A 16,447-nucleotide genomic window follows, 5' to 3' on the forward strand; every position below is an offset into this window, starting at 1 on the left:
TACCCTGTTGGGGGGAATGTAAGTTGGTGCAGCCACTATGGAAAACAGTATGGAATTTCCTTAAAAAACTAAAAATAGAGCTACCATATGATCCAGCAATCCCATTCCTGGGCATATGCCTGAAACTAACAAAATATTTTTTAATTTTTTAATTGAAGTATAGTTGATTTACAGTGTTGTATTAGCTTCTGGTGTACAGCAAAGTGATTTTATATATATATATATATATATATATATATATATATATATATATATATATATATACACACACATATGGTCTTCATCTTCTTTTCCATATGGTTTATTACAGGGTATTGAATACAGTTCCCTATGCTATACAGTAGGACCTTGTTGTTTATCTATTTTATATATAGTAGTTTGTATCTGCTAATACTAGACTCCTAATTTATCCCTCCCGCTATCCCCTTTGGTAACCCTAAGTTTGTTTTCTATGTCTGTGAGTCTCTTTCTGTTTCATAGATAAGTTCATTTGTGTCATATTTTAGATTCCACATATAAGTGATATATCATATGGTGTCTTTCTCTTTCTAATTTCAGTTAGTAGGATAATCTCTGGGTCCATCCATGTTGCTGCAAAATGGCATTATTTCATTCTTTTTGATGACTGAGTGGTATTTAATTGTATATATATGCCACATCTTCTTTATCTGTTCATCTGTCGATGGACGTTTAGGTTGCTTCCATGTCTTGGCTGTTGTAAATAGTGCTCCTATGAACATTAGGAGTGCATGTATCTTTTCGAATTAGAATTTCCTCTGGATATATGCCCAGGAGTGGGATTGCTGGATCATATGGCAACTCTATTTTTAGTTTTTTAGGAACCTCCATACTGTTTTCCATAGTGGCTGCACCAATTTACATTCCCACCAGCAGTGTAGGAGTGTTCCCTTTTCAACACAACCTCTCCACCATTTAACACAATATTCTGTATGAGCTATGCTCTCCCCACGCAAAAAAAAAAAAAAAAAAAAGATTGTAAAAAATCCATCACATTTGAAATTAGATTTTAATTTCTTACCCTGGCCTACATAAATTTGGCCTTTGGTTACCTCTTCAACTTTATCTTTTGCTGCTCTCCCTCTTAATTCTACTTCACTTACACTGATCTTTTTTTGTGGTTTTATAATATGCCAAACCTTAAGGCTTTGTGCTTGCTGTTTCTTCTACCTGGAACATTCCTATGCCAGGTCTTCATGTGGCTGATTTCTATTTTATCAGTCATGTCTCAACTTTTTGTGTCAAATGTCAGCTTTTTTTAATGAGGCCTCCCCTGAGCACCCAATCCAGAGTAGCACTCAGACTTTTCTCTTTCACAGTATTCTATTTTCAACATAGCCTTTGTCTCTACTTGATATTTTCTTATGTTCACCTATTTGACTGCCTCCTAGAATATAAGCTCCATGGTGGCAGGTTGGTTGTTTTCTTTACCTTGGTATTCCAGGTCCTAGACTAGTTCCTGCCATAGAACAAGTACTCAATAAATATTTGTGGAATCGCTGGATAAATGAATCTCTTTAAATTTCATGTCTCTCAGTGGTAAAATAAATGTTTTCATCTGAATGATATTCAGGGACTCCCCCATCAAAGGTAAACAATGGCAGACACCAGTTAAAGGCTGTAATGACTGATTTTATTCAATAACTACGGTGGTAGTGTTAGCGCAAGTTCGTGTGCCCGACACACAGTGAGGCCAAACACACCGAGTCATCGGAGTTTGGAGCAGAGAAAGGTTTATTGCAGGGCCACGCAAGTAGACAGGTGGCTCAAGCCCTAAAAAGCCCCGAGCTCCCAGAAGGGTTTCAGCAAAGCATTTTTAAAAGCCAGGTTGGGGGTAGGGTTCTCAGGGTATGTGATCAGCTCATGCACAATTCTCTGACTGGCTGGTGGTGAGGGAACGGTGGAGTCACAGGAGTTAACATTATCAGCCCTTAGGCTCCAGGAGGCCTGGGCCTATGTGCTCATGGTCATCAAGTAGTTAACATCTTCCATTTGGTGGGGGGTTTTCACATCTGTAAAACAACTCAGGAAATGTGCATCAAATACTCTTACCTAGGTACTTCAGAGAGGAGCTAAAGCAGAGGATATGGGGGAAAGGGCTGTCCTGGGAAGGCCCCCATGGGGTCCTGCTCGGTTACAGTAGTAGATGGAGCTTGAGCTTGATTTCAGTTTGCCCAGAGGTGGCTGGTGTTTTAAAGGGAGAATGAGGGAGTTGGGGAGATGATAATGAGGGAGTAAAGGGGTCGAGCAGGGTTAGGGAAATTCAAAAATCACAAACACCTGGTATGAGAGTTGGTCAAAGTTAGCTTGATTAGTGCTTTTGTGCCTGCTAACTATGCAAGTTACAAGACTTCTACCCTCCCACAGAGTCTGATGATTACATATAAAAGGAATGGCTTTCAGGTCCTTGAGAAGGACACCCTGTCTTGTAGGAGATACATACACATCTCAGAGGGACAGAAGAAAGAGTTACAATTTTAAGTTTATGTTTGTTTTTAAAATTAATGGGGGAATTCCCTGGCAGTCTCGTTGTTAGTACTTGGCGCTTTCACTGAGGTGGCCCAGGTTCGATTCCTGGTCGGGAATTAAGATCCTGCAAGCTGCGCAGCATGGCCAAAAAGAAAAAAAGGAGGTGAGGGACCTAGATCAGGTATTGGCTGGAACAAACAATAAATTCTTTTGGCAACCTTGAGTTTTCTAGACAGCAGTGAGGGAGGAGCAGGGTTGTGCTCGGGACGTGTCCTTAGGCTGATAGAAGCCATGCTGGAGTTTGGTCTGGTCTCTCAGTGCAGGTGTTTGGATATTCATGCTGAGAGTTTTTGCAGTTTTTCTATACCCCTCCTCCTTTTTAATGCCTTATCTTTCGAACTGTCAAAAAGAGAAGAATTACTGGTACTTCCATTGTGTATATGAATCTAAGATTAATATGTTAATGATCTCACTGAGAAATTCTGTGTATTTGCTGTGTAGGCATGTGAAACTACCTTTCTTATAAATATTGAGCTGATGTGAACTTTTAAATGCCCCCCCACGCCCCCTCCCCTTTATTTTCCATCCTCAACCTTGTTTTTCTCTGTGTAGAAGTTAGGAAGAATAGACACAGGGAGTTTTGGAGCGACAGCAGGCAGCCAGCCAAGAGGTATCCCAGGCTGAATGGCATTCAGCCTTGCAGGCACGGGACATTTGATTTTGTGTGTATATTAGAAAGACTGTTCCTTAGGCACCATACAGGGGACGCAACAAATGTGACCGCTCATTAACTACATTTAGAGAGAGTCAAACTTAAAACCAGTATTACGGAATTATAACTTATGGTGATAAGTATGAATGTTCTGGATATTGGAACATTCTCTAAAGAGGAATTGCATGCAAAACCAAATTATAATTATATATTGATACAAGGCTGCTTGGTTAGAATCAAGTTGGAACATGGGGAGTTAATGTGAATTACCAATCTGCTAGGGATCCCCTTGCTTTAAGGTCCCAAGAATAACTGTCTAGACAGTCTCTGATAAACAAAGCTAATTTCTGGTTCTCTAGGCAAACTGTGGCTCCTGGGTCAAATCTGGTCTGCTGCTTGTTTATGTATGGCTTGAAAACTAAGAATGGTTTTATGTATTTAAATGGTTGGGAGAATGGTTGACATGAAAATCATATGAAATTTAAATTTCCTTGTAAAGTGGTATTGTAATACAGTGAAGCTCACTTGTTTATGTATTTTCTGTGACTGCTTTTGCACTATAACAGCAGAGTTGAATAGTTGAAAAAGAGGCCATATGGTCACAAAGCCTAAATTATTTCCTGTTTGTCACTTAGAAAAAGTTTGCTGACTCTTGGTGAGATTATATAGTCCTGCATAAGAATTACTTAAGTGTCATTTAGAGTACTTTTTTTATTTGCAGGTTTTATTTGCAGTATTTACTTTGTGGTAACAATAGGTGAGGGCTATTTGGACAAATTAATTAATGTGCCTTTGGTGGGGGGGGAGTACCTCAAATGGCACAGTAGTATGTCTACATTGCCCTTAAAGAAACAGAAAATGAATAGCATGTTTATCTCTGAATATCAGCACAACAGAGGTTTTACACCCTAAGCATTGTAAATGAAGGTCAGTAAATTGAAGCTAAGTAGTGAGGAAGCAGAGGCTTATATCTTAATTATCTTTGTTATCTACCTCTCTTTCTCTTTCCTCCCCTTTCACACAGTAAATGATAATCAACAGTTGTTCAGCTGTATTTGGTGTCTGACGCCGTGAGCTGTTGGCCATGCTTTGGAGCTGTGTCATTCTCAGCCCCTTTGGTGAAACTGAACTTCCCCACACTCAGCTTTAGCCTACATCTTCTTCTAGGGGTGTGGTATACAGTAGAGCACTCAAGAAATGCTTCATCCAAGTCATAAGCTTGGCTCTGTGTTGTTGGCTGTCCCTCTGTCTGATATTTTTAAATTGAGATATTATTCACATACCATGAAATTCAGTCTTTAAAAATATGCAATTCAGTGTTTTTAAGCATATTCACAAGGATGTGCGCTATCTTAACTGTAGAACACTATAATAATTGTAGAGCATTTTTGTTACTCTGAAACGAAGTCTGCTCATAGCCACCACTGTCTGTTCCTCCCTCTGCTTACCCACTAGCAACTGCTAATGAATTTTGTCTATATGGATTTGACTCCTGTGGAAATTCCATATACAAACTTTCATAAATTTGTGACCTTTTATGTCTGGTTTCTTTCACATAGCATCGTGTTTTGATGTTCATCCGTGCTGTACAATATATCACTACTTCATTCCTTTTCATGGATGCATAAAATCCCATTGTATTTATATTCCACGTACTATTTTATTCATTCATCAGTTGATGGAAATTTGGGTTGTTCCCACCTTTTGGCTATTGTACTGTGATGAACGTTTGTACAGTATATGTTTTCATTTTTTGGATGTACATACCGAAGAGTGGAATTGCTAAGTCATGTGGTAACTCGGTATTAACATTTTGAGGAATTGCTAAACTTTTTTTTACAAAGCGGCTGCACCATTTTACATTCCCATCATTTGCTATTATCCTTTTTTAAAAAAAAATTAATTTATTTATTTTTGGCTGGGTTGGGTCTCCGTTGCTGCGCGGGCTTTCTCTAGTTGGCGGCGAGCAGGGGCTACTCTTTGTTGCAGTGCGCAGGCGTCTCATTGCAGTGGCTTCTCTTGTTGCAGAGCATGGGCTCTAGGCACGTGGGCTTCAGTAGTTGTGACGCGTGGGCTCAGTAGTTGTGGCGCGTGGGCTCTAGAGCGCAGGCTCAGTAGTTGTGGCGCACGGGCTTAGTTGCTCCACAACATGTGGGATCTTCCCAGACCAGGGCTCGGACCCATGTCCCCTGCATTGGCAGGCGGTTTCTCAACCACTGCGCCACCAGGGAAGCCCCTATCCTTCTTTTGATTACAGCTATCCTAACAGGTATGAAGTAGTATTTCATTGTGGTTTTGATTTGCATTTCCCTAATGACTAAGGACATTGACTATCTTTTCCTGTGCTTATTGGCCATTTATATATATTCTTTGGCAAAGTGTCTATTCACATTTTGACCTTTAGGTTTTGATATAATCATTTGAGGTCTTCCTTGTATAATATTCCAGAAATTTCCCTTATTCTGTATATCTCATTTTTTTTTCTCTACAAAATGTAGTGCTATCAGTCAGAGGAAGTATGGTATTCCAGAGAATGGAGAGCTCATTCTTCCTTTTTGCCTTTGAAGATCCCCCGTGATATAGTTCCTGGCCATACTGCATTCTATCCTGACTTGGTAAAAAAAAAAAAGATGACACCAATACAGGAGAGGAAAAGGGTAGCCCTCCCAGGAGGGCCAGCCTGGTCTTATTCCTAGGTTGAGGTGGTTATATAAGCAGTTTCACTTGCCTGTTTGTTTTTCTCCTGCCAGCGTTTCTAGCTAATTGCCCAAGCTCCCAGATAATTTTGTGCCTTGTATTGGTTCTTCTCCCTTGGCCTTCATTGTACTCTTTGTTCCTTGGATTGGAAAAAGAGCATGAAGTTTCTAGGCACTTTATATCATTTTTTATGCCTATTTCACAACCTTTAAGGTCAGTATTATTACTGCTCCCCTTTTGTTGCTGAAGAAACTGGCTCACAGAGGTCATAAAGCCCATCGTGCATCTCCTGATAAGTGGAATGGTTATCCAAATCTTCTTTCCTCATCCTGTTAAAGTGTCTCTGGTTTGCTTGCAATGTTTGTATGAGAAGAGAAGCCTAGAAATTTAAGTCAATGCCACATTATAGAAGGTCTCAAATGCCAAGAAGTGGAATCTTTACCCATAATTAGGAGGACTTTGAGTTGGAGAGTTACTTGAATAAAAATGTGCCTACAATTTGGCGTGTTTTTTTTAGCTTGCTTCTATTGTAGGCATAGAGATGAATAAACTATTGTCCTTGCCCTTGAGGAACTTCTAGGCTATTTAGAGAGATGGAATCAGATAATTACTTGCATTTGGGAAAATGTGCCACAAAAATGTATATAAAATTCTTGAGAGCAGAGGAGAAAGCTGCAGGGATCACTGCTTACCTTAAATTGAATCATCAGACAGTAGTAAACATTTCTGGTATATTTAAGTAGTAGGTATTTCAGGGTGGGATTGGATTCAGTTGTGTTTGGTATAAACTTTTTCCTTTATATATTAACAAAACAGTTAACATAATTATACAACAAAACTACCAATGTAAATTTAAATTGCTTTTATGTATTAAGACTTTAACTTTCTCTGACAGATATGTCAAGAGTTTAACAGCACCTGGGCATGGGAGATGGAGAAGAAAGGCTATCTTGAAATGAGTGTTGAATGCAAGTTAGCACTCTTAAAGGTAATAAATTTATTATTTGTTACAGTTATTTTAATTAAAAAATTCACTTTTGACTCCTTCTGGTTGAATTGGGAAATAACTAGAAAGTAGACTTTTGGTGGGGGGCTCACGCCTGCGGCATGTAGGATCTTAGTTCCCCGACCAGGGATCGAACCTGCACCCCCTGCAGTGGAAGCACCGAGTCTTAACCACTGGACCACCAGGGAAGTCCCCAAGTAGACATTTTTACTGTTAGTGGAAAAGGACAATAGATTTTTCTTTTTCTTGTTTATTTTTTGGTGATAAAACTGTTCTTTAAATTACTGGTTTTGGTTGTTTTTCAATATACAAGTATATCTAGGTTTAATGATCTCTGCTTGTAGGGACAATAGTAGAATGGGTAAACCCCACATTCATTTTATGCATTATTTGTAGCCTTCACAATCATTGTTAACAAATATGGTAAACTGTGGTTAATCTTTTACTGATTTACTAAATTAGTAATTTGATCATTAGTTTTCCAGATGACTAGGGGCATGCCAGTGTGTACTTAATAAAAGTCTCACATAACCAAACCTACTTAATTAAAATAGGTCTTCTCAAAGTATAGATTTATTTTCAAGTTTGAGTTCCCCGTTTTCTCCTTGCTTGCTTCAGAGTGTTGGCCCTAATTATTAGCAATGTGGTCAGCATAATGAAGGGGAAAACTACCTTTATAGAAGAGAGTCTACGGGTGTAGACACCACAGGCAAAGGCAAAGAGGCTATGATAGGAACGTCATGTATTTTCTGCCTGGGCAGATAGGTTCAGGGAAGAAATCTGACTTTATACACTAATCATACACAAAAATTTTAATAAAAAATTAAAGTTCTTCCAATTTGGTGATGTCAGTATTTTTTTTTAAAGAGAATTCCGCAGAGGCAGTTATCAATAATACTGCCTTCCTTAAAAACTGTATATGCCTCAAGCTTTCAAAAATAGATAGCCATTTCAAGAATAAAGTTCATCTAAAAGCTTTAAGAGAGAAGGAGTGATTGAAAATTTTATACCATGAACAAATTTGGGAAACTTTAATACAAACAGACTCATCGCTTTAAAATATAACATCACTTTTGTGTCATTGGTTGGGTTAAACCTATAAATTTCTGTAATACAAAAATTAAATGTTAACTTAGAAATTTATGTTTTAAAGTTGGTTACTGAAAAATAAGTTTACAGAAGGGGAGAGAGGAAAGTGAAAGATGGATAAAACTACACGTATTCTTTCTCCTGTCCCCAAATCTGTTCCTTGGTTGAACATATCACATTTATTTTGATGGAGAAACATTTATGGGGTATTTTAAACCATGTTATGACTATTTTCCAGTACCTCTGTGAGTGTCAGTTTGATGACAATCTCAAATTCAAGAATATTATCAATGAGGAGGATGCCGATACCATGCGTCTCCAGCCAATTGGCCGTGACAAAGATGGCCTCATGTACTGGTACCAGTTGGATCAAGATCACAATGTCAGAATGTATATAGAAGAACAAGATGATCAAGATGGCTCTTCATGGAAATGCATCGTCAGGTATCTTTTATTGGAATTTTTTTAATGTTCATTTGCATGTCTCTTACTTATATCTCTTCTCTACTGGAATATAATCTCTAAAGCTGGGTGATCCTTTTCTTTTTATGAGGTTGGGAATTTCCAGGACCTAGCCTAGTGCCCAGCGTAATACCCATAGCAGGCACTCAATTATTTGTCAAATAAATAAATATGTTTAGCAGTGTGGTCCATATCAGGACAAATACCTTGTACTTTGGAAAGCTGGAATCTGAAAAATAATGATGCATAGGTAATATGCACACAGAAACTCACCGTTAGAAAGAAATGTAAGAAAAACATTATATATATATTTTTTGGCTGTGCTGCACAGCTTCGGGATCTTAGTTCCCGGACCAGGGATCAAACCCATGCCCTCGGCAGTGAAAGCCCAGCGTCCTAACCATTGGACTGCCAAGAAATTCCCAGAAAAACATTATTTGATTTTTATTTAGCTATATAGTTTTCTATTAGGCATTATTTGTTTATTACTCATGAATGTGGCTAATTCATCTGACACTTTACTATATTTTCAGTTTTTCCTGTGCATACATTTCTTTACTGAGGTCTGAAGAAATCTGAGGAACGTTCTACTTTTTTTGCCCTAATCTTTTTTTTTTCTATTCTTAATTTCTTTCATTTATTTATTTATTTATTTTACTTATTTATTTTTGGCTGCATTGGGTGTTAACTGCTGCATGCAGGCTTTCTCTAGTTGTGGCTAGCAGGGGCTACTCTTTGTTGTGGTGCGCGGGCTTCTCATTGCGGTGGCTTCTCTTGCTGCAGAGCCACAGGCTCTAGGCGCGCAGGCTTCTGTAGTTGTGGCTCGCGGGCTCTAGAGCACAGGCTCAGTAGTTGTGGCTCAAAGGCTTAGTTGCTGTGCGGCATGTGGGATCTTCCCAGACCAGGGATCGAACCCATGTCCCCTGCATTGGCAGGTGGATTCTTAACCACTGTGCCACCAGGGAAGTCCTTCTATTCTTTATTTATTTTTTTTCTTTTACATCTTTGTTGAAGTATAATTGCTTTACAATGTTGTGTTAGTTTCTGCTGTATAACAAAGTGAACCAGCTATATGTATACATATATCCCCATATCCCCTCCCTCTTGCGTCTTCCTCCCATCCTCCCTATCCCACCCCTCTAGGTAGTCACAAAGCACCGGGCTGATCTCCCTGTGCTATACAGCTGCTTCCCACTAGCTATCTGTTTTACATTTGGTAGTATATATATGTCAGTGCTACTCTCTCACCTTGTCCCAGCTTCCCCTCCCTGCCCCATGTCCTCAAGTCCATTCTCTACGTCTGCGTCTTTATTCATGTCCTGCCCCTAGGTTCTTCAGAAGCCTTTTTTTTTTTAAGATTCCATATATATGTGTTAGCATACAGTATCTGTTTTTCTCTTTCCTTTTTTTTTTTTTAAAGGAACTCCTTTATTTTATTTATTTATTTATTTATTTATGGCTGTGTTGGGTCTTCGTTTCTGTGCAAGGGCTTTCTCTAGTTGCGGCAAGCGGGGGCCACTCTTCATCGCGGTGCGCGGGCCTCTCACTATCGCGGCCTCTCTTGTTGCGGAGCACAGGCTCCAGACGCGCAGGCTCAGTAGTTGTGGCTCACGGGCCCAGTTGCTCCGCAGCACGTGGGATCCTCCCAGACCAGGGCTCGAACCCGTGTCCCCTGCATTGGCAGGCAGATTCTCAACCACTGCGCCACCAGGGAAGCCCCTGTTTTTCTCTTTCTGACTTCACTCTGTATGACAGATTCTAGGTCCATCCACCTCACTAAAAATAACTCAGTTTTGTGTCTTTTTATGGCTGAGTAATATTGCAGTGTATATATATGCCATATCATCTTCTTTATCCATTCATCTGTCAGTGGGCACTTAGGTTGCTTCCATGTCCTGGCTATTGTAAATAGTGCTGCAGTGAACATTGGGGTACATGACTCTTTGAATTATGGTTTTCTCAGGGTATACGCCCAGTAGTGGGATTGCTGGGTCATATGGTAGTTCTACTTTTAGTTTTTTAAGGAATCTCCATACAGTTCTCCAGTGGCTCTATCAGTTTACATTCCCACCAACAACACAGGAGGGTTCTCTTTTCTCCACACCCTCTCCAGCATTTATTATTTGTAGATTTTTTGATGATGGCCATTCTGACCAGTGTGAGGTGATACCTCATTGTGGTTTTGATTTCCATTTCTCTAATGATTCCTGATGTTGAGGATACTTTCATTTGTTTGTGGGCAGTCTGTATATCTTCTTTGGAGAAATGTCTATTTAGGTCTTCTGCCAGTTTTTGGATTGGGTTTTTTGATTTTGATATTGAGCTGCATGAGCTGCTTGTGTATTTTGGAGATTAATCCTTTGTCACTTGCTTCGTTTGCAAATATTTTCTCCCATTCTGAGGGATGTCTTTTCATCTTCTTTATGTTTTCCTTTGCTGTGCAAAAGCTTTTAAGGTTCATTAGGTCCCATTTGTTTATTTTTGTTTTTATTTCCGTTACTTTAGGACGTGGGTCAAAAAGGATCTTGCTGTGATTTATGTCATAGAGTGTTCTGCCTATGTTTTCGTCTAAGAGTTTTATACTATCTGGCATTACATTTAGGTCTTTAATCCATTTTGAGTTTATTTTTGTGTATGGTGTTAGGAAGAATTCTAATTTCATTCTTTTACATGTAGCTGTCCAGTTTTCCCAGCACCACTTATTGAAGAGGCTGTCTCTTCTCCATTGGCTATTCTTGCCTCCTTTGTCAACGATAAGGTGCCCATGTATGTGTGGGTTTATCTCTGGGCTTTCTATCCTGTTCCATTGATCTATATTTCTGTTTTTGTGCCAATACCATACTGTCTTGATTACTGTAGCTTTGTAGTATAGTCTGAAGTCAAGGAGTCTGATTCCTCCAGCTCCATTTTTCTTTCTCAAGATTGCTTTGGCTATTCAGGATCTTTTGTGTCTCCATACAAATTTTAAGATTTTTTGTTCTACTTCTGTGAAAAATGCCATTGGTAGTTTGATAGGGATTGCATTGAATCTGTAGATTATTTGGGTAGTATAGTCATTTTCACAATGTTGATTCTTCCAGTCCAAGAACATGGTATATCTCTCCATCTGTTTGTATCAGCTTTAATTTCTTTCATCAGTGTCTTAAGTTTTCTGCATACAGGTCTTTTGTCTTCTTGGGTAGATTTATTCCTAGGTATTTTATTCTTTTTGTTGCAGTAAATGGGAGCGTTGCCTTAATATCTCTTTCAGATTTTTCATTGTTAGTGTATAGGAATGCAAGAGATTTCTGTGCATTAATTTTGTACCCTGCTACTTTACCAAATTCATTGATTAGCTTTAGTAGTTTTCTGGTAGCATCTTTAGGATTCTCTGTGTTTAATATCATGTCATTTGCAAACAGTGACAGCTTTACTTCGTCTTTTCCAATTTGGATTCCTTTTATTTCTTTTTCTTCTCTGATTGCCGTGGCTAAAACTTCCAAAACTATGTTGAATAGTAGTGGTGAGAGTGGACAACCTTGTCTTGTTCCTGATCTTAGAGGAAATGGTTTCAGTTTTTCACCATTGAGAATGATGTTGGCTGTGGGTTTGTCATATATGGCCTTTATTATGTTGAGGTAGGTTCCCTCTATGCCTACTTTCTGGAGAGTTTTTATCATAAATCGGTGTTGAATTTTGTCAAAAGCCTTTTCTGCATCTATTGAGATGATCATATGGTTTATCTCCTTCAATTTGTTAATAAGGTGTATCCCATTGATTGATTTGCATATATTGAAGAATCCTTGCATTCCTGGGATAAACCCCACTTGATCTTCATGTACCATCCTTTTAATGTGCTGTTGGATTCTGTTTGCTAATATTTTGTTGAGGATTTCTGCATCTGTGTTCATCAGTGATATTGTCCTGTAGTTTTCTTTTTGTGTGACATCTTTGTCTGGTTTGGGTATCAGGGTGATGGTGGCCTCGTAGAATGAGTTTGGGAGTGTTCCTCCCTCTGCTGTATTTTAGAAGACTTTGAGAAGGATAGGTGTTAGCTCTTCTCTAAATGTTTGATAGAATTCGCCTGTGAAGCCATCTGGTTCTGGACTTTTGTTTGTTGGAAGATTTTTAGTCACAGTTTGAACTTCAGTGCTTGTGATTGGTCTGTTCATATTTTCTGTTTCTTCCTGGTTCACTCTTGGTACGTTGTACTTTTCTAAGCATTTGTCCATTTCTTTGAGGTTGTCCATTTTATTGGCATAGTGTTGCTTGTAGTAGTCTCTCATGATCCTTTGTATTTCTGCAGTGTCAGTTGTTACTTCTCCATTTTCATTTCTAATTCTGTTGATTTGAGTCTTCTCTCTTTTTTTCTTGATGAGTCTGGCTAATGGTTTATCAATTTTGTTTATCTCCTCAAAGAACCAGCTTTTACTTTTATTGATCTTTGCTATTGTCTCCTTCATTTCTTTTTTATTTATTTCTGATCTGATCTTTATGATTTCTTTCCTTCTGCTAACTTTGGGGTTTTTTTGTTCTTCTTTCTCTAATTGCTTTAGGTTTAAGGTTAGGTTGTTTATTTGAGATGTTTCTTGTTTCTTGAGGTAGCATTGTATTGCTATAAACTTCCCTCTTAGAACTGCTTTTGCTGCATCCTATAGGTTTTGGGTTGTCGTATTTTCATTGTCATTTATTGCTAGGTAGTTTTTTATTTCCTCTTGTATTTCTTCTGTGATCTCTTGGTTATTTCATCATGTATTCTTTAGCCTCCATGTGTTTGTATTTTTTACAGTTTTTTTTTTTCTGTAATTGATATCTAGTCTCATAGTGTTGTGGTCGGAAAAGATGCTTGATATGATTTCAATTTTCTTAAATTTACTGAGGCTTGATTTGTGACCCCAGGTATGATCTATCCTGGGGAATGTTCCGTGTGCACTTGAGAATGTACTGTATTCTGTTGTATTTGGATGGAATGTCCTATAAATATCAGTTAAGTCCATCTTTAACTGATAAAGATGGGCTTAACTGATATTAAAGCTTGTGTTTCCTTATTTATTTTCATTTTGGATGACCTGTCCGTTGGTGAAAGTGGGGTGTTAAAGTCCCATACTATGATTGTATTACTGTCGATTCCCCTTTTATGGCAGTTAGCATTTACCTTATGTTTTGAGGTGGTCCTATGTTGTGTGCATAAATATTTACAATTGTTTTATCTTCTTGGATTGATCCCTTGATCATTATGTAGTGTCCTTCTTTGTCTCTTGTAATAGTCTTTTATTTTAAAGTCTATTTTGTCTGATATAAGAATAGCTACTCCAGCTTTCTTTTGATTTCCGTTTGCATGGAATATCTTTTTCCATCCCCTCACTTTCAGTCTGTATGTGTCCCTAGGTCTGAAGTGGGTCTCTTGTAGATAGCATCTATACGGGTCTTGTTTTTGTATCCATCCAGACAGTGTATGTCTTTTGGTTGGAGCATTTAATACATTTACATTTAAGGTAATTATCGATACGTATGTTCCTATTACCATTTTAATTATTTTGGGTTTGTTTTTGTAGGTCTTTTCCTTCTCTTGTATTTCCTGTCTAGGAAAGTTCCTTTAGCATTTATTGTAAAGTGGGTTTGGTGGTGCTGAATTCTCTTAAGTTTTGCTTGTGTGTAAAGGTTTTAATTTCTCTGTTGAATCTGCATGAGATCCTTGCTGGGTTGAGTAATCTTGGTTGTAGTTTTTTCCCTTTCCTCACTTTAAATATGTCCTGCCACTCCCTTCTGGCTTGCAGAGTTCCTGCTGAAAGATCAGCTGTTAACCTTATGGGAATTCCCTTGTAGGTTTTTGTTGCTTTTCCCTTGCTACTTTAAATATGTTTTCTTTGTTTTTAATTTTTGATAGTTTGATTAATGTGTGTCTTGGCGTGTTTATCCTAGGGTTTATCCTGAATGGGACTCTCTGCACTTCCTGGACCTTCCTGGGCTTGATTGACTAGTTTTCGACTATAATCTCTTCAAATATTTTCTCAGAACCTTTCTTTTTCTCTTCTTCTTCTGGGACCCCTATCATTTGAATGTAGGTGCATTTAATATTGTCCCAGAGGTCTCTGAGACTGTCCTCAATTCTTTTCATTCTTTTTTGTTTATTCTGCTCTGCGGCAGTTATTTCCACTATTCTATCTTCCAGGTCACTTACCTGTTCTTCTGCCTCAGTTATTCTGCTGTTGATTTCTTCTAGAGTATTTGTAATTTCATTTATTGTGTTGTTTATCATTGTTTGTTTTCTCTTTAGTTCTTCTAGATCCTTGTTAAATGTTTCTTGTGTTTTCTCCATTCTATTCCTGAGATTTTGGATCATCTTTACTATCATTACTCTGAATCCATTTTCAGGTAGACTTCCTATTTTCTCTTCATTTCTTTGGTCTGGTGGGTTTTTACCTTGCTCCTTCATCTGCTGCATATTTCTCTGTCCTCTCATTTTTTTTAACTTACTGTGTTTGGGGTCTACTTTTCGCAGGCTGCAGGTTCATGGTTCCTCTTATTTCTGGTGTCTACCCCCAGTGGGTTAGATTGGTTCAGTGGCTTTTGTAGGCTTTCTTGCAGGGGGACTGGTGCCTGTGTTCTGGTGGATGAGGCTGGATCTTGTCCTTCTGGTGGGCAGGGCCTTATCTGGTGGTGTATTTTGGGGTGTCTGTGAACTTAGTATGACTTTAGGCAGCCTCTCTGCTAATGTGTGGTGTTGTGTTCCTGTCTTGTTAGTTGTTTGGCATGGGGCATCCAGCACTGGAGCCTGCTGGCCGTTGGGTGGAGCTCGGTCTTAGTGTTGAGATGGAGATCTCTGGGAGAGCTCTCACTGATTAATATTACATGGGGCCAGGAGGTCTCTGGTGGTCCAACATCATGGACTCTTTGCCCTAAATCTTTTTCAAAAAACCTTGATTTCTTATATTTGTATTGACAAATATATTTGAATGGAAACATTTAATGTAAAACCTTAAAATAAAACTTTCTTTTAAATTGATAAGTGACTGGGACTGTTATTCAGAATCTTTGTGTCTCAAATTTTCTGTTTTTGGAAATTAATTATTTAGAATTTATTCTTTTAATTCTCACAATTTATATTAAGTTTGAAAATATCAGGGGGTTTATAGCTACAGTAGGGATAACTAATAGATATATATCCACTGGCTTACGAAAAACTTTTAACTGTAACTCATCTTTGTTTTTGCTCAGATTTGGCAGATTTTTGTTAGTGGTCATTTATTAATGTTTCGAAGAGATAATTCATAGAAATTCGTAATAATTGTTTGGGTCAGGGAAGCTCAACTTTCATGCCCTAAGGATAAACATTAAATGAGCTGTTGGGGGATTGTTTTATAATCATCCTTTCCTCATATTATGATATGGTTTTCCATGTAGTTAATTTACTAAATTAAGATCAACAAAATGTTCCTGAAATAAAATATACTCACCATCTTTCCCTATGAATACATACATTAAATTAGGTTCTGTTCATTCTGTTTTACCACCACTTCTAATTCCTATATCAAGCTTGCATAGTTGTTTAAGACATATTGTCTTCTGCTTTGTAGATGAAGAACATATGACAGAGAAAAATTATTATGGTTATTATTAATCAGTCATACACGCTTAAAACAACTTCTAGTTTACACTGTTTTAAGTAGATTATACCCCAATGCATGATGTGAGAGAAAGAGCATAGATTTTATAGTTAATAACTGTTTGAATCTGGGTTCCTCTGCTTATCATCTGTAGGCAGGTTACTTAATTTCTCTGATACTCTTTCCTAAAATGAAGATGATAATACTTCTGTGTTAAGTTGTTCTGAGAACTATAAGAGAAATCATACTAGGGCCATAGTACATGCTTGATAAAAATTTGTTCCTTTTCTCCCAGTTAAACTATTGTCTTTTCTTAATTAATTAATTTAATTTAACAAGTAACAACTAACAAAAATTAATTTAATTTAATTAATTTACTTTAACAACTTCTATCCCCAAAGATTGAAA

At 38.0% G+C, this 16,447-nt stretch overlaps 1 protein-coding gene across 1 annotated transcript in view; it reads left to right on the forward strand.

The window, feature by feature from the left end:
• RSF1 (remodeling and spacing factor 1) overlaps positions 1 to 16,447 on the forward strand; it is a 168,513-nt gene that overhangs the window by 90,293 nt on the left and 61,773 nt on the right. Inside the window, exons 3-4 of the mRNA XM_068554578.1 lie at positions 6,792 to 6,884; positions 8,230 to 8,435. Coding sequence (XP_068410679.1) covers positions 6,792 to 6,884; positions 8,230 to 8,435 — 299 coding nt within the window. The remainder of the gene's footprint in view (positions 1 to 6,791; positions 6,885 to 8,229; positions 8,436 to 16,447) is intronic.

Source organism: Eschrichtius robustus, chromosome 11 (genome assembly GCF_028021215.1).
Source record: "Eschrichtius robustus isolate mEscRob2 chromosome 11, mEscRob2.pri, whole genome shotgun sequence".
NCBI classification, from domain to species: Eukaryota; Metazoa; Chordata; class Mammalia; order Artiodactyla; family Eschrichtiidae; genus Eschrichtius; species Eschrichtius robustus.